At 51.7% G+C, this 20,702-nt stretch overlaps 1 protein-coding gene across 1 annotated transcript in view; it reads left to right on the top strand.

Moving 5' to 3' along the window:
• The first annotated feature begins 212 nt into the window (after positions 1–212).
• drd4-rs (dopamine receptor D4 related sequence) overlaps positions 213–20,702 on the top strand; it is a 118,748-nt gene continuing 98,258 nt past the window's right edge. Inside the window, exon 1 of the mRNA XM_070896733.1 lies at positions 213–234. Within this exon, the coding sequence (XP_070752834.1) occupies positions 213–234 (22 nt within the window). The remainder of the gene's footprint in view (positions 235–20,702) is intronic.

Raw genomic sequence — 20,702 nt, 5'->3', positions numbered from 1 at the left:
GTACTCCCAGTCTGTGTGACTCAGTACCACACCCAGTGTACGCCCGGTGTATGTGACTCAGTACCACACCCGGGGCTAGATTTTCTTATCATTTCTCTGCGATTTTCTCAGCGGTACAGCTGTTTTTCCGCCCAGCGAAAGTTTCCCCTAAGTTTTTTGATGATATCGCCCACATCTGAACACGCCCGCCGGGACCAAACCGTTTATGTGCAATGCCGAGAAAAACGTCAGGGCGTAAGTTTGGCCTCAACCGCCAGCGTCCAGATCTCTGAGAGAACCGCCCTGTAAAAGCTGCTTAAACAGGGCGGTAGATGAGTAGTCTGCAAAGAAAGATAAGTTAAAGGTTCTTTATTTGTTTTTAATTTTAAAATAGCGATTAGGTATAAAAATATCTTGGGAATGCTTTGTACGTTTTTCTTTTTCTTTTTCTTGACATTTTTTTTTAAAGTTTTCCCCCCTCCCTAGGCCCAACCGCAGCCTCGGACTAAATTTTAAATACTTACAGTCCATTCCGGTAACCACTGTCCATGTTACTAAGTTTCAACTTAACCACCGAGAAAACCGCCGACAATGAAGGTGCAACGCCCATTTTCTCGCCGGGTGATTAGTTTTAATACTTTAAACATAAAAATGGAAATTCTCGCCAGCGTTACTCACCAAACGTTAGCGTTTTTTCTCAGTGGGCAATCGGGCGTTGAGGGACTCATAGGAAAGTCTAGCCTCCAGTGTACTCCCAGTGTGTGTGCCTCAGTACCACACCCAGTGTACTTCCAGTCTGTGTGCCTCAGTACCACACCCAGTGTACTCCCGGTGTGTGAGACTCAGTACCACACCCAGTGTACACCCGGTGTGTGTGCCTCAGTATCACACCCAGTATACTCCCAGTGTGTGTGCCTCAGTACCACACCCAGTGTACTCCCGGTGTGTGTGACTCAGTACCACACCCAGTGTACTCCCGGTGTGTGTGCCTCAGTATCACACCCAGTATACTCCCAGTGTGTGTGCCTCAGTACCACACCCAGTGTACTCCCAGTGTGTGTGACTCAGTACCACACCCAGTGTACTCCTGGTGTGTGTGCCTCAGTACCACACCCAGTGTACTCCCAGTATGTGTGACTCAGTACCACACCAAGTGTACTCCCGGTGTGTGTGACTCAGTACCACACCCAGTGTACTCCCGGTGTGTGTGACTCAGTGGCTCAGTACTCCCGGTCTGTTTGGCTTCTGGACTGCTCGGTAATGGGGCTGATTTGACATATTCTGAGTTCCTTATAATGTTGGTGCTCACCTGGTGCTGACCCGATGTCTCTCCTGTTCCATCTCCCTGAGATACACGAACCTCGTCTTCAAACCCTGCCCGTCATAATCCTCATCGTCCTGTAGAAACATCAGAACCTCCATCACTAACACACTGTTTGAGTGCGGTGTGAGTAGAGCACTCGAAGGTTTGGTGATGACCTTTGACTTGTACTCTCCTGTTTTAGTCTATGGGGTGTTATTTATTGCTTGATTGCTGATCTGAAGTTTAGGACATGTTCAGCATTGAGTCTAGGATTCCCAGCTCCAGTTGCACCCTGTTCTGTTTCAGCTCATTCACGGAGAGCATGCGTTGCCTTTTTATCCTTCCTATGTACTGCATCTTACTCCGATCTCCAACTCCTGTTCTCCCCACTTACAAATCTAGTCCAACACATTCTGCAACCTCTCAGCTGCCTCCCCTGGCTTGGCTGCTATGTGACCACTTTGCATAGAGTTTCGGATTTCAAGTCATTGATGTAAACTTGAAACAGCAATGGTCCCCACGCTGAGCGCTGGGGACCTCAATCTGCACCCCACCCACCCCTACATAACTCTTCCAACTAACACCCATTGGCGTAGAATTTAGCATTGGGCCTTAACTAAGCGGTCGTCGGTTTTATACTCAACGTGATTTTCTTCTTTATTGACTGCACAGGTTAAATACAGAGTAAAGCTCCCTCCACGCTGACCCACCAAACACTCCCAGGGCATTTACAGCACAGGCCCAATACAGAGTAAAGCTCCCTATACTTACTCTTCTGGAATTAACTCACTTTTCTTTCCTTCCACGGTCCATTGAGGTTATGGGTCATTTGCTGTGACAGGAAGTGACATGTTTCCATGGAGATACGATTCTCAGTCAAGTCACGGAGCAGATTCACAGAGTCCAGCAGCGATAGTCGACCCCTGCTCCGACCATCCAACATCTGTACTTCCCACAACAACTGCAGCATCGGGAGTAAGGGGAGATGTGATTATGGGATGGCGCGAGTTTGATTGGAAGGTGTATGGAGCTCCCTTATAGCTTCTATTGGATGACTCAATGGGAACTGAGCCACATAGGAAGGACCCGGATTCAATCTCCAGCCTTTGCTGATTTAATTCAGCTGAGATGGGGGCAGTCCTGGGACTCGATCACAGCTCTCAGTAACTCTGGGTAAAGGAGCGAGAAGCCATCCTGTCTGAGACCAGCTGACACAGGACAGGCCGGGGTTGGAACCTGGACATTTCCTGCTCTGTGTGGCTGATCAATGGGGGCAGCTTGTGGGATTGTACCCCAGTGAGAGTCAGTGTCTGTGGAACCGTACCCCAGTGAGAGTCAGTGTCTGTGGAACTGTACCCCAGTGAGAGTCAGTGTCTGTGGAACCGTACCCCAGTGAGAGTCAGTGTCTGTGGAACTGTACCCCAGTGAGAGTCAGTGTCTGTGGAACCGTACCCCAGTGAGAGTCAGTGTCTGTGGAACCGTACCCCAGTGAGAGTCAGTGTCTGTGGAACCGTACCCCAGTGAGAGTCAGTGTTGTTGTGTCTCTGCACCTTGTTACAAACTCACACGAGGCATGGATATATCAGACACGGTCACTTTATTCCCAGGACGAAAGAGTGCAGATCCTGGGTGGGACCTCCCCTTTTATACCTGGAAGCACAGGTGAGGAGCTCACTCCCTGTGGTCAGGGTGTGCATTACAAGGGTACAGGTACAGTGTGCATGAGTTACAGTTACATACTTATAGTCATTGCAAGATGGTGAAATACATGGCATCACCTCTCCCCTTAGGTCTTTTAGTTTCAAAGGTTAAGTTTATCGGGTGGTCAGCACTCTCTCGTGGAGCGCCGCAGTTGTGGCTCTGGTGGCTGAGCCTCAGCACGCGTCTCTGTCACTTGGGGTGATTCTGGCCTGTCTGGGCTGGCCGCCGGGACTGTGCATGCTGAGGGCTGTCTTTGTTGCTTGTGCGCTGGCAGTGGTGTGGGTGCTATCTCATCATGCTCTTCTTCCGGTTCCTCCGTGTCTATGCTGAACCTTGTCGTTACTTGGTCCAAGTGTTTGCAGCATATCTGCCATTGTTTAGTCTGACCACCATGACCCTGTTTCCTTCTTTGCCAATTACAGTGCCCTCAAGCCATTGGGTTCCAAAGCATGGTTCAGAACAAATACCGGTTCATCTATTTCTATACACCTCCCCCTTGAGCCTCGATCACGGAACTCTGTTTGGGACTGGCGCTTGCCCTCAACAATGTCTGCCAGAGCTGGGTGAATGAGGGACAGGCGCGTTTTAAGCGTGCGTTTCATGAGGAGTTCCGCTGGCGGGACTCCCGTGAGCGAGTGCGGCCGGGACATGTAGGCCAGCAGGAGGCGCAATAGGCGGTACTGAAGGGAGGGTCCTTGGATGCGTAGCATGCCATGCTTCATGACTTGGACCGCCTGTTCCGCCTGGCCATTGGAAGCCACTTGAACGGCGCTGTCCGGACGTGCTTGATCCCATTGCCCGACATAAACTCCTGGAATTCATGGCTGGTAAAACACAGGCCATTGTCGCTGACCAGGATGTCCGGCAAGCCGTGGGTCGCGAAAACCGTACTCAGACTCTCCACAGTGATGGATGTCATGCACGAGTTCAATATGATGCACTCGATCCACTTCGAGAATGCATCGACAACAATCAGGAACATTTTTCCCATGAACGGGCCCGCATAATCCATGTGAATACGTGACCATGGCCTGGTGGGCCAGGGCCATGGGCTGAGTGGGGCCTCCCTGGGGGCATTGCCCAGCTGGGCACACATCGTGCACCTGCGAACCCAGTGTTTCAGGTCTGAGTCAATCCCCGGCCACCATACGTGTGACTGGGCAATGGCCTTCATTAACACGATGCCAGGGTGCTCGCTGTGGAGTTCCCTGATGAACGCTTCCCTTCCTTTCTGGGGCATGACTACCCGGCTGCCCCATAACAGGCAATCGGCTTGGACGGAGAGTTCATTCATCCGTCTCTGAAACGGCTTGACTTCCTCGGGGCACGCCCTGTGTGAGGGCGCCCAGTCCCCAGTCAGGATACATTTCTTTATCATGGATAGGAGGGGGTCCCTGTTGGTCCAGAGTTTGATCTGTCGGGCTGTGATGGAGGAGCCCATAGTGTCAAAAGCCTCAACGGCCATGACCATCTCGGCACTCTGCTCTGACGCCCCCTCGGTGGTGGCCAGTGGGAGCCTGCTGAGTGTGTCAGCGCAATTTTCGTTGCCTGGCCGGTGCCGTATGGTGTAGTCATACACAGCCAGCATGAGGGCCCATCGCTGTATGCGAGCTGACGCATTAGCGTTGACAGCCTTGCTGTCGGACAACAGGGATGTTAACGGCTTGTGGTCCGTCTCTAGCTCGAACCGTCTACCGAAAAGGTACTGGTGCATCTTTTTCACACCGTACACACACGCGAGTGCCTCCTTCTCGACCATGCTGTATCCACGCTCTGCCTGGGAGAGCGACCTGGAGGCGTAAGCCACCGGTTGGAGTCGGCCGTCGTCGTTACCCTGCTGCAAAACACACCCAACCCCGTAGGATGACACATCGCATGCTAAAACCAGTTTTTTACAGGGGTCATACAAAGTCAACAGTTTGTTGGAACACAGCAGGTTCCTAGCCTTATTGAAAGCCCGTTCTTGACAATCCCCCCAAGACCATTCACAACCTTTACGGAGGAGCATGTGTAATGGCTCCAACAATGTGCTTAAGTTCGGCAGGAAGTTCCCAAAATAGTTCAAGAGTCCCAGGGATGATCGCAACTCCGACGTGTTGCCGGGCCTGGGTGCCTCAGTTTTTGATTCAGTGGGCCAGATCCCATCTGCGGCAACCCTCCTGCCCAGGAAATCGACCTCTGGGGCCAAAAACACGCACTTGGCCTTTTTCAGCCACAGGCCTACCCGATCCAATCGGCGAGGCACCTCCTCCAGGTTGCAGAGGTGATCCTCGGTGTCTCGACCCGTTATAAGGATGTCGTCTTGGAATACAATCGTTCCAGGGATGGACTTGAGCAAGCTTTCCATGTTTCGCTGAAAGATAGCCGCTGCCAAACGAATGCCAAACGGGCACCTATTGTAAACAAATAATCCTTTGTGTGTCGTAATGGTGGTCAGAAACTTGGATTCTTCAGGCAGTCCCTGAGGCATGTAGGCCGAAGTGAGGTCCAGCTTCGTGAACAGCTTGCCACCTGCCAGCGTGGCAAAAAGGTCCTCCGCTCTCGGGAGCGGGTATTGGTCTTGCAGCGACACTCGGTTAATGGTGGCTTTGTAGTCGCCACAAATCCTGACCGAGCCATCTGCTTTGAGGACGGGAACAATGGGACTTGCCCAGTCGCTGAATTCAACGGGCGAAATTATGCCCTCTCTGAGCAGCCTGTCCAATTCACTTTCAATTTTTTCACACATCACGTACGGCACCGCTCTGGCTTTGTGGTGCACTGGTCTGGCGTCCGGAGTGATGTGTATCACTACTTTGGTGCCCTTGAACGTTCTGACACCGGGTTGAAAGAGTGACTCGAATTTTTGCAATACCTGCGAGCATGAACTTTGCTCCACGGATGAAATGGCATGCACATCCCCCCATTTCCAATTCATCTCAGCTAGCCAACTCCTCCCCAAGAGCGCGGGGCCATTTTCTGGAACAATCCAGAGTGGCAGCCGGTTCTGTGATCCATTATGCGTTACCACCAAGTTTGCACTGCCCAGCACTGGGATGATCTCTTTGGTGTACGTACGTCGCTGCGTCTCAATGCATTCCAATTTGGGCCTGCTAGCTCTGTGTGGCCATAGTCTCTCAAATTGTTGGGTGCTCATGAGTGACTGGTTAGCTCCGGTATCCAGCTCCATGTGCACCAGGATGCCATTCAGTAAGACTTTCATCATCATGGGTGGCGTTTTGGTGTATGAGCTGTGGACGTCAGCCACATGAACTCTCTGAGCATCCACGGTTGTTCCCCAGGCCTCATCCTGAATTTCAGACCCCTCGTCTGATTCCTCTGTCTCGCAGACTAGCCTCGCTACTGCCTTTTTGCACATCCTGGCCAGGTGTCCCTTGACATTACAAATCCTACAGGTGTAAAGTTGGAACCTGCAGATTTTTGCGGTGTGTCTGCTCCCACATCTCCAACATGAGCTGAGATTACTGTTAACAAAAGGACTATTCCCAGGCATTCCTCTCTGATGGCCCTTTTGGCTGTTTCTAAGCACTCTGATGGGGAATGTTAATTGTTCCATCACAGGGTGTATTGTTCCTCGTGATGGCGTGACTTGCCGATCCCCTTTCCATTGTCCCTGTTGCCAGGAGCTTGTTGCTACCTGGGTGGTGTCGAATTGCGCTTGCCTGCCTGCCTGGACGGTGTCGAATTGCCCTTGCCTGCCTGTGGGGTTCTGTGTCATTTTTTTAACATTGATTCCCTGGTTCAACACAACTTTAAAACCAGGGCTGCATGCGTAAATTAGCTTGGTCTCCTCTTCCCCTTCCATAAAGGTCTGAGCTATCAACGCCGCCCCTTCTAAAGTCAAATCCTTAGTCTTTATGAGCTTCCTGAAAATGCCGGCATGATTAATGCCCTCGATGAAAAAGTCCCTTAACATCTCTCCCCTGCAGGCATCGGAGAACTTACAGAGACTGGCCAAACGCCGCAGTTCTGCCACGAAGTCCGAGACGTTTTGACCGTCCCGACGCCGGTGAGAGTAGAACCGGTGCCGGGCCATGTGTACGCCACTTGCCGGCTTGAGATGCTCACTGATCAGCTGGCTGAGCTCTTCGAAGGACTTGTCCACTGGCTTTTGGAGTGCGAGCAGGTCTTTCATTAGAGCACACGTCTGTGGACCACAGCTGGTCAGTAGATGCGCCCTCCGCTTGTCAGCCGCTGTCTCTTCCAGCCAGTCCTTTGTGACAAAGCTCTGCTGGTGTTTTTCCACAAAGTCGGTCCAGTCCTCACCCACACAGTCGTGTTCCTCTGGTCCACCGGTGGCCATCCTCGTGGTTCGGTGATTCCCGTTTCTCGTCGGCAGATGTTGTGTCTCCGCACCTTGTTACACGAGGCATGGATATATCAGACACGGTCACTCTGTGACCTTCACTTTATTCCCAGGACTAAAGAGTGCTGATCCTGGGTGGGAACTCCCCTTTTATACCTGGAAGCCCAGGCGAGGAGTCACTCCCTGTGGTCAAGGTGTGCATTACAAGGGTACAGGTACAGTGTGTATGAGTTACATTTACATACATATAGTCATTGCAAGATGGTGAAATACATGACAAGTGTCTGTGGAACTATACCCCAGTGAGAGTTAGTGTCTGTGGAACTGTACCCCAGTGAGAGTCAGTGTCTGTGGAACTGTACCCCAGTGAGAGTCAGTGTCTGTGGAACTGTCCCCCAGTGAGAGTCAGTGTCTGTGGAAGTGTACCCCAGTGAGAGTCAGTGTCTGTGGAACTGTACCCCAGTGAGAGTCAGTGTCTGTGGAACTGTCCCCCAGTGACAGACAGTGTCTGTGGAACTGTACCCCAGTGAGAGTCAGTATCTGTCGAACATTACCCCAGTGAGAGTCAGTGTCTGTGGAACTGTACCCCAATGAGAGTCAGTGTCTGTGGAACTGTCCCCCAGTGAGAGTCAGTGCCTGTGGCACTGTCCCCCAGTGAGAGTCAGTGTCTGTGGAACTGTACCCCAGTGAGACTCAGTGTTTGTGGAACTGTACGCCAGTGAGAGTCAGTGTCTGAGGAACTGTACCCCAGTGAGAGTCAGTGTCTGTGGAACTATACCTCAGTGAGAGTCAGTGTCTGTGGAACTGTACCCCAGTGAGAGTCAGTGTCTGAGGAACTGTACCCCAGTGAGAGTCAGTGTCTGTGGAACTGTCCCCCAGTGAGAGTCAGTGTCTGTGAAACAATACCCCAGTGAGAGTCAGTGTCTGTGGAACTGTCCCCCAGTGAGAGTCAGTGTCTGTGGAACTATACCCCAGTGAGAGTCAGTGTCTGTGGAACTGTACCCCAGTGAGAGTCAGTGTCTGTGGAACTATGCCCCAGTGCGAGTCAGTGTCTGTGGAACTATATCCCAGTGAGAGTCAGTGTCTGTGGAACGATACCCCAGTGAGAGTCAGTGTCTGTGGAACTATACCCCAGTGAGAGTCAGTGTCTGTGGAACTATACCCCAGTGAGAGTCAGTGTCTGTGGAACTATATCCCAGTGAGAGTCAGTGTCTGTGGAACTATACCCCAGTGAGAGTCAGTGTCTGTGGAACTGTCCCCCAGTGAGAGTCAGTGTCTGTTGAACTGTATCCCAGTGAGAGTCAGTGTCTGTGGACCTGTCCCCCAGTGAGAGTCAGTGTCTGTGGAACTATACCCCAGTGAGAGTCAGTGTCTGTGGAACTATACCCCAGCGAGAGTCAGTGTCTGTGGAACTATACCCCAGTGAGAGTCAGTGTCTGTGGAACTATATCCCAGTGAGAGTCAGTGTCTGTGGAACTATACCCCAGTGAGAGTCAGTGTCTGTGGAACTGTCCCCCAGTGAGAATCAGTGTCTGTGGAACTGTATCCCAGTGAGAGTCAGTGTCTGTGGACCTGTCCCCCAGTGAGAGTCAGTGTCTGTGGAATTATACCCCAGTGAGAGTCAGTGTCTGTGGAACTATACCCCAGTGAGAGTCAGTGTCTGTGGAACTATATCCCAGTGAGAGTCAGTGTCTGTGAAACTATACCCCAGTGAGAGTCAGTGTCTGTGGAACTGTCCCCCAGTGAGAGTCAGTGTCTGTGGAACTGTATCCCAGTGAGAGTCAGTGTCTGTGGACCTGTCCCCCAGTGAGAGTCAGTGTCTGTGGAACAATATCCCAGTGAGAGTCAGTGTCTGTGGAACTATATCCCAGTGAGAGTCAGTGTCTGTGGAGCTGTATCCCAGTGAGAGTCAGTGTCTGTGGAACTGTATCCCAGTGAGAGTCAGTGTCTGTGGAACTGTATCCCAGTGAGAGTCAGTGTCTGTGGAACTATATCCCAGTGAGAGTCAGTGTCTGTGGAACTCTATCCCAGTGAGAGTCAGTGTCTGTGGAACTGTCCCCCAGTGAGAGTCAGTTTCTGTGGAACTGTATCCCAGTGAGAGTCAGTGTCTGTGGAACTATATCCCAGTGAGAGTCAGTGTCTGTGGAACTGTATCCCAGTGAGAGTCAGTGTCTGTGGACCTGTCCCCCAGTGAGAGTCAGTGTCTGTGGAACAGTCCCCCAGTGAGAGTCAGTGTCTGTGGACCTGTCCCCCAGTGAGAGTCAGTGTCTGTGGAACTATACCCCAGTGAGAGTCAGTGTCTGTGGAACTATACCCCAGTGAGAGTCAGTGTCTGTGGAACTATATCCCAGTGAGAGTCAGTGTCTGTGGAACTATACCCCAGTGAGAGTCAGTGTCTGTGGAACTATACCCCAGTGAGAGTCAGTGTCTGTGGAACTATACCCCAGTGAGAGTCAGTGTCTGTGGAACTATACCCCAGTGAGAGTCAGTGTCTGTGGAACTATATCCCAGTGAGAGTCAGTGTCTGTGGAACTATACCCCAGTGAGAGTCAGTGTCTGTGGAACTGTCCCCCAGTGAGAGTCAGTGTTTGTGGAACTGTATCCCAGTGAGAGTCAGTATCTGTGGACCTGTCCCCCAGTGAGAGTCAGTGTCTGTGGAACTATACCTCAGTGAGAGTCAGTGTCTGTGGAACTATACCCCAGTGAGAGACAGTGTCTGTGGAACTATAGCCCAGTGAGAGTCAGTGTCTGTGGAGCTGTATCCCAGTGAGAGTCAGTGTCTGTGGGACTGTATCCCAGTGAGAGTCAGTGTCTGTGGAACTGTATCCCAGTGAGAGTCAGTGTCTGTGGAACTATATCCCAGTGAGAGTCAGTGTCTGTGGAACTGTATCCCAGTGAGAGTCAGTGTCTGTGGAACTGTAGCCAGTGAGAGTCAGTTTCTGTGGAACTGTCCCCCAGTGAGAGTCAGTGTCTGTGGAACTGTACCCCAGTGAGAGTCAGTGTCTGTGGAACTGTCCCCCTGTGAGAGTCAGTGCCTGTGGAACTGTCCCCCAGTGAGAGCCAGTGTCTGTGGAACTGTTTCCCAGTGAGAGTCAGTGTCTGTAGAACTATACCCCAGTGAGAGTCAGTGTCTGTGGCACTGTCCCCCAGTGAGAGTCAGTGTCTGTGGAACTGTATCCCAGTGAGAGTCAGTGTCTGTGGAACTATACCCCAGTGAGAGTCAGTGCCTGTGGAACTGTCCCCCAGTGAGAGTCAGTGTCTGTGGAACTATATCCCAGTGAGAGTCAGTGTCTGTGGAACTGTCCCCCAGTGAGAGTCAGTGTCTGTGGAACTATACCCCAGTGAGAGTCAGTGTCTGTGGAACTCTACCCCAGTGAGAGTCAGTGTCTGTGGAACTGTCCCACAGTGAGAGTCAGTGTCTGTGGAACTATATCCCAGTGAGAGTCAGTGTCTGTGGAACTATACCCCAGTGAGAGTCAGTGTCTGTGGAACTGTCCCCCAGTGAGAGTCAGTGTCTGTTGGACTGTCCCCCAGTGAGAGTCAGTGTCTGTGGAACTATACCCCAGTGAGAGTCAGTGTCTGTGGAACTGTACCCCAGTGAGAGTCAATGTCTGTGGAACTGTCCCCCAGTGAGAGTCAGTGTCTGTGGGACTGTCCCCCAGTGAGAGCCAGTGCCTGTGGAACTGTCCCCCAGTGAGAGTTAGTGTCTGTGGAACTGTACCCCAGTGAGAGTCAGTGTCTGTGTAATTGTACCCCAGTGAGAGTCAGTGTCTGTGGAACTGTATCCCAGTGAGAGTCAGTGTCTGTGGAACTATATCCCAGTGAGAGTCAGTGTCTGTGGAACTCTATCCCAGTGAGAGTCAGTGTCTGTGGAACTGTCCCCCAGTGAGAGTCAGTTTCTGTGGAACTGTATCCCAGTGAGAGTCAGTGTCTGTGGAACTATATCCCAGTGAGAGTCAGTGTCTGTGGAACTGTATCCCAGTGAGAGTCAGTGTCTGTGGACCTGTCCCCCAGTGAGAGTCAGTGTCTGTGGAACTATACCCCAGTGAGAGTCAGTGTCTGTGGAACTATACCCCAGTGAGAGTCAGTGTCTGTGGAAATATATCCCAGTGAGAGTCAGTGTCTGTGGAACTATACCCCAGTGAGAGTCAGTGTCTGTGGAACTATACCCCAGTGAGAGTCAGTGTCTGTGGAACTATACCCCAGTGAGAGTCAGTGTCTGTGAAACTATACCCCAGTGAGAGTCAGTGTCTGTGGAACTATATCCCAGTGAGAGTCAGTGTCTGTGGAACTATACCCCAGTGAGAGTCAGTGTCTGTGGAACTGTCCCCCAGTGAGAGTCAGTGTTTGTGGAACTGTATCCCAGTGAGAGTCAGTATCTGTGGACCTGTCCCCCAGTAAGAGTCAGTGTCTGTGGAACTATACCTCAGTGAGAGTCAGTGTCTGTGGAACTATACCCCAGTGAGAGACAGTGTCTGTGGAACTATAGCCCAGTGAGAGTCAGTGTCTGTGGAGCTGTATCCCAGTGAGAGTCAGTGTCTGTGGGACTGTATCCCAGTGAGAGTCAGTTCTGTGGAACTGTATCCCAGTGAGAGTCAGTGTCTGTGGAACTATATCCCAGTGAGAGTCAGTGTCTGTGGAACTGTATCCCAGTGAGAGTCAGTGTCTGTGGAACTGTAGCCAGTGAGAGTCAGTTTCTGTGGAACTGTCCCCCAGTGAGAGTCAGTGTCTGTGGAACTGTACCCCAGTGAGAGTCAGTGTCTGTGGAACTGTCCCCCTGTGAGAGTCAGTGCCTGTGGAACTGTCCCCCAGTGAGAGCCAGTGTCTGTGGAACTGTTTCCCAGTGAGAGTCAGTGTCTGTAGAACTATACGCCAGTGAGAGTCAGTGTCTGTGGCACTGTCCCCCAGTGAGAGTCAGTGTCTGTGGAACTATACCCCAGTGAGAGTCAGTGTCTGTGGAACTCTATCCCAGTGAGAGTCAGTGTCTGTGGGACTGTATCCCAGTGAGAGTCAGTTCTGTGGAACTGTATCCCAGTGAGAGTCAGTGTCTGTGGAACTATATCCCAGTGAGAGTCAGTGTCTGTGGAACTGTATCCCAGTGAGAGTCAGTGTCTGTGGAACTGTAGCCAGTGAGAGTCAGTTTCTGTGGAACTGTCCCCCAGTGAGAGTCAGTGTCTGTGGAACTGTACCCCAGTGAGAGTCAGTGTCTGTGGAACTGTCCCCCTGTGAGAGTCAGTGCCTGTGGAACTGTCCCCCAGTGAGAGCCAGTGTCTGTGGAACTGTTTCCCAGTGAGAGTCAGTGCCTGTAGAACTATACGCCAGTGAGAGTCAGTGTCTGTGGCACTGTCCCCCAGTGAGAGTCAGTGTCTGTGGAACTATACCCCAGTGAGAGTCAGTGTCTGTGGAACTCTATCCCAGTGAGAGTCAGTGTCTGTGGAACTGTCCCCCAGTGAGAGTTAGTGTCTGTGGAACTATATCCCAGTGAGAGTCAGTGTCTGTGGAACTATACCCCATTGAGAGTCAGTGTCTGTGGAACTGTCCCCCAGTGAGAGTCAGTGTCTGTTGGACTGTCCCCCAGTGAGAGTCAGTGTCTGTGGAACTATTCCCCAGTGAGAGTCAATGTCTGTGGAACTGTACCCCAGTGAGAGTCAATGTCTGTGGAACTGTCCCCCAGTGAGAGTCAGTGTCTGTAGGACTGTCCCCCAGTGAGAGCCAGTGCCTGTGGAACTGTCCCCCAGTGAGAGTTAGTGTCTGTGGAACTGTACCCCAGTGAGAGTCAGTGTCTGTGTAACTGTACCCCAGTGAGAGTCAGTGTCTGTGGAACTGTATCCCAGTGAGAGTCAGTGTCTGTGGAACTGTATCCCAGTGAGAGTCAGTGTCTGTGGAACTATATCCCAGTGAGAGTCAGTGTCTGTGGAACTCTATCCCAGTGAGAGTCAGTGTCTGTGGAACTGTCCCCCAGTGAGAGTCAGTTTCTGTGGAACTGTATCCCAGTGAGAGTCAGTGTCTGTGGAACTATATCCCAGTGAGAGTCAGTGTCTGTGGAACTGTATCCCAGTGAGAGTCAGTGTCTGTGGACCTGTCCCCCAGTGAGAGTCAGTGTCTGTGGAACTATACCCCAGTGAGAGTCAGTGTCTGTGGAACTATACCCCAGTGAGAGTCAGTGTCTGTGGAAATATATCCCAGTGAGAGTCAGTGTCTGTGGAACTATACCCCAGTGAGAGTCAGTGTCTGTGGAACTATACCCCAGTGAGAGTCAGTGTCTGTGGAACTATACCCCAGTGAGAGTCAGTGTCTGTGGAACTATACCCCAGTGAGAGTCAGTGTCTGTGGAACTATATCCCAGTGAGAGTCAGTGTCTGTGGAACTATACCCCAGTGAGAGTCAGTGTCTGTGGAACTGTCCCCCAGTGAGAGTCAGTGTTTGTGGAACTGTATCCCAGTGAGAGACAGTATCTGTGGACCTGTCCCCCAGTAAGAGTCAGTGTCTGTGGAACTATACCTCAGTGAGAGTCAGTGTCTGTGGAACTGTATCCCAGTGAGAGTCAGTGTCTGTGGAACTATATCCCAGTGAGAGTCAGTGTCTGTGGAACTATACCTCAGTGAGAGTCAGTGTCTGTGGAACTATATCCCAGTGAGAGTCAGTGTCTGTGGAACTGTATCCCAGTGAGAGTCAGTGTCTGTGGAACTATACCCCAGTGAGAGTCAGTGTCTGTGGAACTATACCCCAGTGAGAGTCAGTGTCTGTGGAACTATATCCCAGTGAGAGTCAGTGTCTGTGGAACTATACCCCAGTGAGAGTCAGTGTCTGTGGAACTATACCCCAGTGAGAGTCAGTGTCTGTGGAACTATACCCCAGTGAGAGTCAGTGTCTGTGGAACTATACCCCAGTGAGAGTCAGTGTCTGTGGAACTATACCCCAGTGAGAGTCAGTGTCTGTGGCACTGTCCCCCAGTGAGAGTCAGTGTCTGTGGAACTGTATCCCAGTGAGAGTCAGTGTCTGTGGAACTATACCCCAGTGAGAGTCAGTGCCTGTGGAACTGTCCCCCAGTGAGAGTCAGTGTCTGTGGAACTATATCCCAGTGAGAGTCAGTGTCTGTGGAACTGTCCCCCAGTGAGAGTCAGTGTCTGTGGAACTATACCCCAGTGAGAGTCAGTGTCTGTGGAACTCTACCCCAGTGAGAGTCAGTGTCTGTGGAACTGTCCCCCAGTGAGAGTCAGTGTCTGTGGAACTATATCCCAGTGAGAGTCAGTGTCTGTGGAACTGTCCCCCAGTGAGAGTCAGTGTCTGTTGGACTGTCCCCCAGTGAGAGTCAGTGTCTGTGGAACTATACCCCAGTGAGAGTCAGTGTCTGTGGAACTGTACCCCAGTGAGAGTCAATGTCTGTGGAACTGTCCCCCAGTGAGAGCCAGTGTCTGTGGGACTGTCCCCCAGTGAGAGCCAGTGCCTGTGGAACTGTCCCCCAGTGAGAGTTAGTGTCTGTGGAACTGTACCCCAGTGAGAGTCAGTGTCTGTGTAACTGTACCCCAGTGAGAGTCAGTGTCTGTGGAACTGTATCCCAGTGAGAGTCAGTGTCTGTGGAACTATATCCCAGTGAGAGTCAGTGTCTGTGGAACTCTATCCCAGTGAGAGTCAGTGTCTGTGGAACTGTATCCCAGTGAGAGTCAGTTTCTGTGGAACTGTATCCCAGTGAGAGTCAGTGTCTGTGGAACTATATCCCAGTGAGAGTCAGTGTCTGTGGAACTGTATCCCAGTGAGAGTCAGTGTCTGTGGACCTGTCCCCCAGTGAGAGTCAGTGTCTCTGGAACTATACCCCAGTGAGAGTAAGTGTCTGTGGAACTATACCCCAGTGAGAGTCAGTGTCTGTGGAAATATATCCCAGTGAGAGTCAGTGTCTGTGGAACTATACCCCAGTGAGAGTCAGTGTCTGTGGAACTATACCCCAGTGAGAGTCAGTGTCTGTGGAACTATACCCCAGTGAGAGTCAGTGTCTGTGGAACTATACCCCAGTGAGAGTCAGTGTCTGTGGAACTATATCCCAGTGAGAGTCAGTGTCTGTGGAACTATACCCCAGTGAGAGTCAGTGTCTGTGGAACTGTCCCCCAGTGAGAGTCAGTGTTTGTGGAACTGTATCCCAGTGAGAGTCAGTATCTGTGGATCTGTCCCCCAGTAAGAGTCAGTGTCTGTGGAACTATACCTCAGTGAGAGTCAGTTTCTGTGGAACTATACCCCAGTGAGAGACAGTGTCTGTGGAACTATAGCCCAGTGAGAGTCAGTGTCTGTGGAGCTGTATCCCAGTGAGAGTCAGTGTCTGTGGGACTGTATCCCAGTGAGAGTCAGTGTCTGTGGAACTGTATCCCAGTGAGAGTCAGTGTCTGTGGAACTATATCCCAGTGAGAGTCAGTGTCTGTGGAACTGTATCCCAGTGAGAGTCAGTGTCTGTGGAACTGTAGCCAGTGAGAGTCAGTTTCTGTGGAACTGTCCCCCAGTGAGAGTCAGTGTCTGTGGAACTGTACCCCAGTGAGAGTCAGTGTCTGTGGAACTGTCCCCCTGTGAGAGTCAGTGCCTGTGGAACTGTCCCCCAGTGAGAGCCAGTGTCTGTGGAACTGTTTCCCAGTGAGAGTCAGTGTCTGTAGAACTATACGCCAGTGAGAGTCAGTGTCTGTGTCACTGTCCCCCAGTGAGAGTCAGTGTCTGTGGAACTGTATCCCAGTGAGAGTCAGTGTCTGTGGAACTATACCCCAGTGAGAGTCAGTGCCTGTGGAACTGTCCCCCAGTAGAGAGTCAGTGTCTGTGGAACTATATCCCAGTGAGAGTCAGTGTCTGTGGAACTGTCCCTCAGTGAGAGTCAGTGTCTGTGGAACTATACCCCAGTGAGAGTCAGTGTCTGTGGAACTCTATCCCAGTGAGAGTCAGTGTCTGTGGAACTGTCCCCCAGTGAGAGTCAGTGTCTGTGGAACTATATCCCAGTGAGAGTCAGTGTCTGTGGAACTATACCCCATTGTGAGTCAGTGTCTGTGGAACTGTCCCCCAGTGAGAGTCAGTGTCTGTTGGACTGTCCCCCAGTGAGAGTCAGTGTCTGTGGAACTATTCCCCAGTGAGAGTCAATGTCTGTGGAACTGTACCCCAGTGAGAGTCAATGTCTGTGGAACTGTCCCCCAGTGAGAGTCAGTGTCTGTAGGACTGTCCCCCAGTGAGAGCCAGTGCCTGTGGAACTGTCCCCCAGTGAGAGTTAGTGTCTGTGGAACTGTACCCCAGTGAGAGTCAGTGTCTGTGTAACTGTACCCCAGTGAGAGTCAGTGTCTGTGGAACTGTATCCCAGTGAGAGTCAGTGTCTGTGGAACTGTATCCCAGTGAGAGTCAGTGTCTGTGGAACTATATCCCAGTGAGAGTCAGTGTCTGTGGAACTCTATCCCAGTGAGAGTCAGTGTCTGTGGAACTGTCCCCCAGTGAGAGTCAGTTTCTGTGGAACTGTATCCCAGTGAGAGTCAGTGTCTGTGGAACTATATCCCAGTGAGAGTCAGTGTCTGTGGAACTGTATCCCAGTGAGAGTCAGTGTCTGTGGACCTGTCCCCCAGTGAGAGTCAGTGTCTGTGGAACTATACCCCAGTGAGAGTCAGTGTCTGTGGAACTATACCCCAGTGAGAGTCAGTGTCTGTGGAAATATATCCCAGTGAGAGTCAGTGTCTGTGGAACTATACCCCAGTGAGAGTCAGTGTCTGTGGAACTATACCCCAGTGAGAGTCAGTGTCTGTGGAACTATACCCCAGTGAGAGTCAGTGTCTGTGGAACTATACCCCAGTGAGAGTCAGTGTCTGTGGAACTATATCCCAGTGAGAGTCAGTGTCTGTGGAACTATACCTCAGTGAGAGTCAGTGTCTGTGGAACTGTCCCCCAGTGAGAGTCAATGTTTGTGGAACTGTATCCCAGTGAGAGTCAGTATCTGTGGACCTGTCCCCCAGTAAGAGTCAGTGTCTGTGGAACTATACCTCAGTGAGAGTCAGTGTCTGTGGAACGATATCCCAGTGAGAGTCAGTGTCTGTGGAACTGTCCCCCAGTGAGAGTCAGTGTCTGTGGAACTGTCCCCCAGTGAGAGTCAGTGCCTGTGGAACTGTCCCCCAGTGAGAGTCAGTGTCTGTGGAACTGTACCCCAGTGAGAGTCAGTGTCTGTGGAACTGTATCCCAGTGAGAGTCAGTGTCTGTGGAACTGTCCCCAGTGAGAGTCAATGTCTGTGGAACTGCCCCCCAGTGAGAGTCAGTGTCTGTGGAACTGTACCCCAGTGAGAGTCAGTGTCTGAGGAACTGTATCCCAGTGAGAGTTATTGTCTGTGGAACTGTATCCCAGTGAGAGTCAGTGTCTGTGGAACTGTCCCCCAGTGAGAGTCAGTGTGTGTGGAACTATATCCCAGTGAGAGTCAGTGTCTGTGGAACTGTATCCCAGTGAGAGTCAGTGTCTGTGGAACTATATCCCAGTGAGAGTCAATGTCTGTGGAACTGTATCCCAGTGAGAGGCAGTGTCTGTGGAACTGTCCCCCAGTGAGAGTCAGTGTCTGTGGAACTGTCCCCCAGTGAGAGTCAGTGTCTGTGGAACTGTACCCCAGTGAGAGTCAGTGCCTATGGAACTGTCCCCCAGTGAGAGTCAGTGTCTGTGGAACTGTACCCCAGTGAGAGTCAGTGTCTGTGGAACTGTCCCCCAGTGAGTGTCAGTGTCTGTGGAACTGTACCCCAGTGAGAGTCTGTGTCTGTGGAATTGTACCCCAGTGAGAGTCAGTGTCTGTGGAACTGTCCCTCAGTGAGAGTCAGTGTCTGTGGAACTGTCCCCCAGTGAGAGTCAGTGTCTGTGGAACTGTCCCCCATTGAGAGTCAGTGTCTGTGGAACTGTCCCCCAGTGAGAGTCAGTGTCTGTGGAACTGTATCCCAGTGAGAGTCAGTGTCTGTGGAACTATACCCCAGTGAGAGTCAGTGTCTGTGCAACTGTCCCCCAGTGAGAGTCAGTGTCTGTGGAACTATATCCCAGTGAGAGTCAGTGTCTGTGGAACTGTCCCCCAGTGAGAGTCAGTGTCTGTGGAACTATACCCCAGTGAGAGTCAGTGTCTGTGGAACTATACCCCAGTGAGAGTCAGTGTCTGTGGTACTATACCCCAGTGAGAGTCAGTGTCTGCGGAACTGTCCCCCAGTGAGAGTCAGTGCCTGTTGGACTGTCCCCCAGTAAGAGTCAGTGTCCGTGGAACTATACCCCAGTGAGAGTCAGTGTCTGTGGAACTGTCCCCCAGTGAGAGTCAGTGCCTGTGGAACTGTCCCCCAGTGAGATTCAGTGTCTGTGGAACTGTACCGCAGTGAGAGTCAGTGTCTGTGGAACTGTATCCCAGTGAGAGTCAGTGTCTGTGGAACTGTACCCCAGTGAGAGTCAATGTCTGTGGAACTATACCCCAGTGAGAGTCAGTGTCTGTGGAACTGTCCCCCAGTGAGAGTCAGTGTTTGTGGAACTGTATCCCAGTGAGAGTCAGTATCTGTGGACCTGTCCACCAGTGAGAGTCAGTGTCTGTGGAACTATACCCCAGTGAGAGTCAGTGTCTGTGGAACTATACCCCAGTGAGAGACAGTGTCTGTGGAACTGTATCCCAGTGAGAGTCAGTGTCTGTGGAACTATACCCCAGTGAGAGTCAGTGTCTGTGGAACTGTCCCCCAGTGAGAGTCAGTGTCTGTGGAACTGTATCCCAGTGAGAGTCAGTGTCTGTGGAACTATACCCCAGTGAGAGTCAGTGTCTGTGGAACTGTCCCCCAGTGAGAGTCAGTGTCTGTGGAACTGTATCCCAGTGAGAGTCAGTGTCTGTGGAGCTGTATCCCAGTGAGAGTCAGTGTCTGTGGAACTGTATCCCAGTGAGAGTCAGTGTCTGTGGAACTGTATCCCAGTGAGAGTCAGTGTCTGTGGAACTATATCCCAGTGAGAGTCAGTGTCTGTGGAACTGTATTCCAGTGAGAGTCAGTGTCTGTGGAACTGTAGCCAGTGAGAGTCAGTTTCTGTGGAACTGTCCCCCAGTGAGAGTCAGTGTCTGTGGAACTGTACCCCAGTGAGAGTCAGTGTCTGTGGAACTATATTGCAGTGAGAGTCAGTGCCTGTGGAACTGTCCCCCAGTGAGAGTCAGTGTCTGTGGAACTATACCCCAGTGAGAGTCAGTGTCTGTGGAACTATACCCCAGTGAGAGTCAGTGTCTGTGGAACTGTCCCCCAGTGAGAGTCAGTGCCTGTGGAACTGTCCCCCAGTGAGAGTCAGTGTCTGTGGAACTGTATCCCAGTGAGAGTCAGTGTCTGTGGAACTGTATCCCAGTGAGAGTCAGTGTCTGTGGAACTGTCCCCAGTGAGAGTCAATGTCTGTGGAACTGCCCCCCAGTGAGAGTCAGTGTCTGTGGAACTGTACCCCAGTGAGAGTCAGTGTCTGAGGAACTGTATCCCAGTGAGAGTTATTGTCTGTGGAACTGTATCCCAGTGAGAGTCAGTGTCTGTAGAACTGTCCCCCAGTGAGAGTCAGTGTGTGTGGAACTATATCCCAGTGAGAGTCAGTGTCTGTGGAACTGTATCCCAGTGAGAGTCAGTGTCTGTGGAACTATATCCCAGTGAGAGTCAATGTCTGTGGAACTGTATCCCAGTGAGAGGCAGTGTCTGTGGAACTGTCCCCCAGTGAGAGTCAGTGTCTGTGGAACTGTCCCCCAGTGAGAGTCAGTGTCTGTGGAACTGTACCCCAGTGAGAGTCAGTGCCTATGGAACTGTCCCCCAGTGAGAGTCAGTGTCTGTGGAACTGTACCCCAGTGAGAGTCAGTGTCTGTGGAACTGTCCCCCAGTGAGTGTCAGTGTCTGTGGAACTGTACCCCAGTGAGAGTCAGTGTCTGTGGAATTGTACCCCAGTGAGAGTCAGTGTCTGTGGAACTGTCCCTCAGTGAGAGTCAGTGTCTGTGGAACTGTCCCCCAGTGAGAGTCAGTGTCTGTGGAACTGTCCCCCATTGAGAGTCAGTGTCTGTGGAACTGTCCCCCAGTGAGAGTCAGTGTCTGTGGAACTGTATCCCAGTGAGAGTCAGTGTCTGTGGAACTATACCCCAGTGAGAGTCAGTGTCTGTGCAACTGTCCCCCAGTGAGAGTCAGTGTCTGTGGAACTATATCCCAGTGAGAGTCAGTGTCTGTGGAACTGTCCCCCAGTGAGAGTCAGTGTCTGTGGAACTATACCCCAGTGAGAGTCAGTGTCTGTGGAACTATACCCCAGTGAGAGTCAGTGTCTGTGGTACTATACCCCAGTGAGAGTCAGTGTCTGCGGAACTGTCCCCCAGTGAGAGTCAGTGCCTGTTGGACTGTCCCCCAGTAAGAGTCAGTGTCCGTGGAACTATACCCCAGTGAGAGTCAGTGTCTGTGGAACTGTCCCCC

Source organism: Pristiophorus japonicus, chromosome 13 (assembly GCF_044704955.1).
Source record: "Pristiophorus japonicus isolate sPriJap1 chromosome 13, sPriJap1.hap1, whole genome shotgun sequence".
NCBI lineage: Eukaryota > Metazoa > Chordata > Chondrichthyes > Pristiophoridae > Pristiophorus > Pristiophorus japonicus.
Note: the sequence above shows the minus strand (reverse complement) of the source record. Positions and strands in the feature narration are given on the sequence as shown.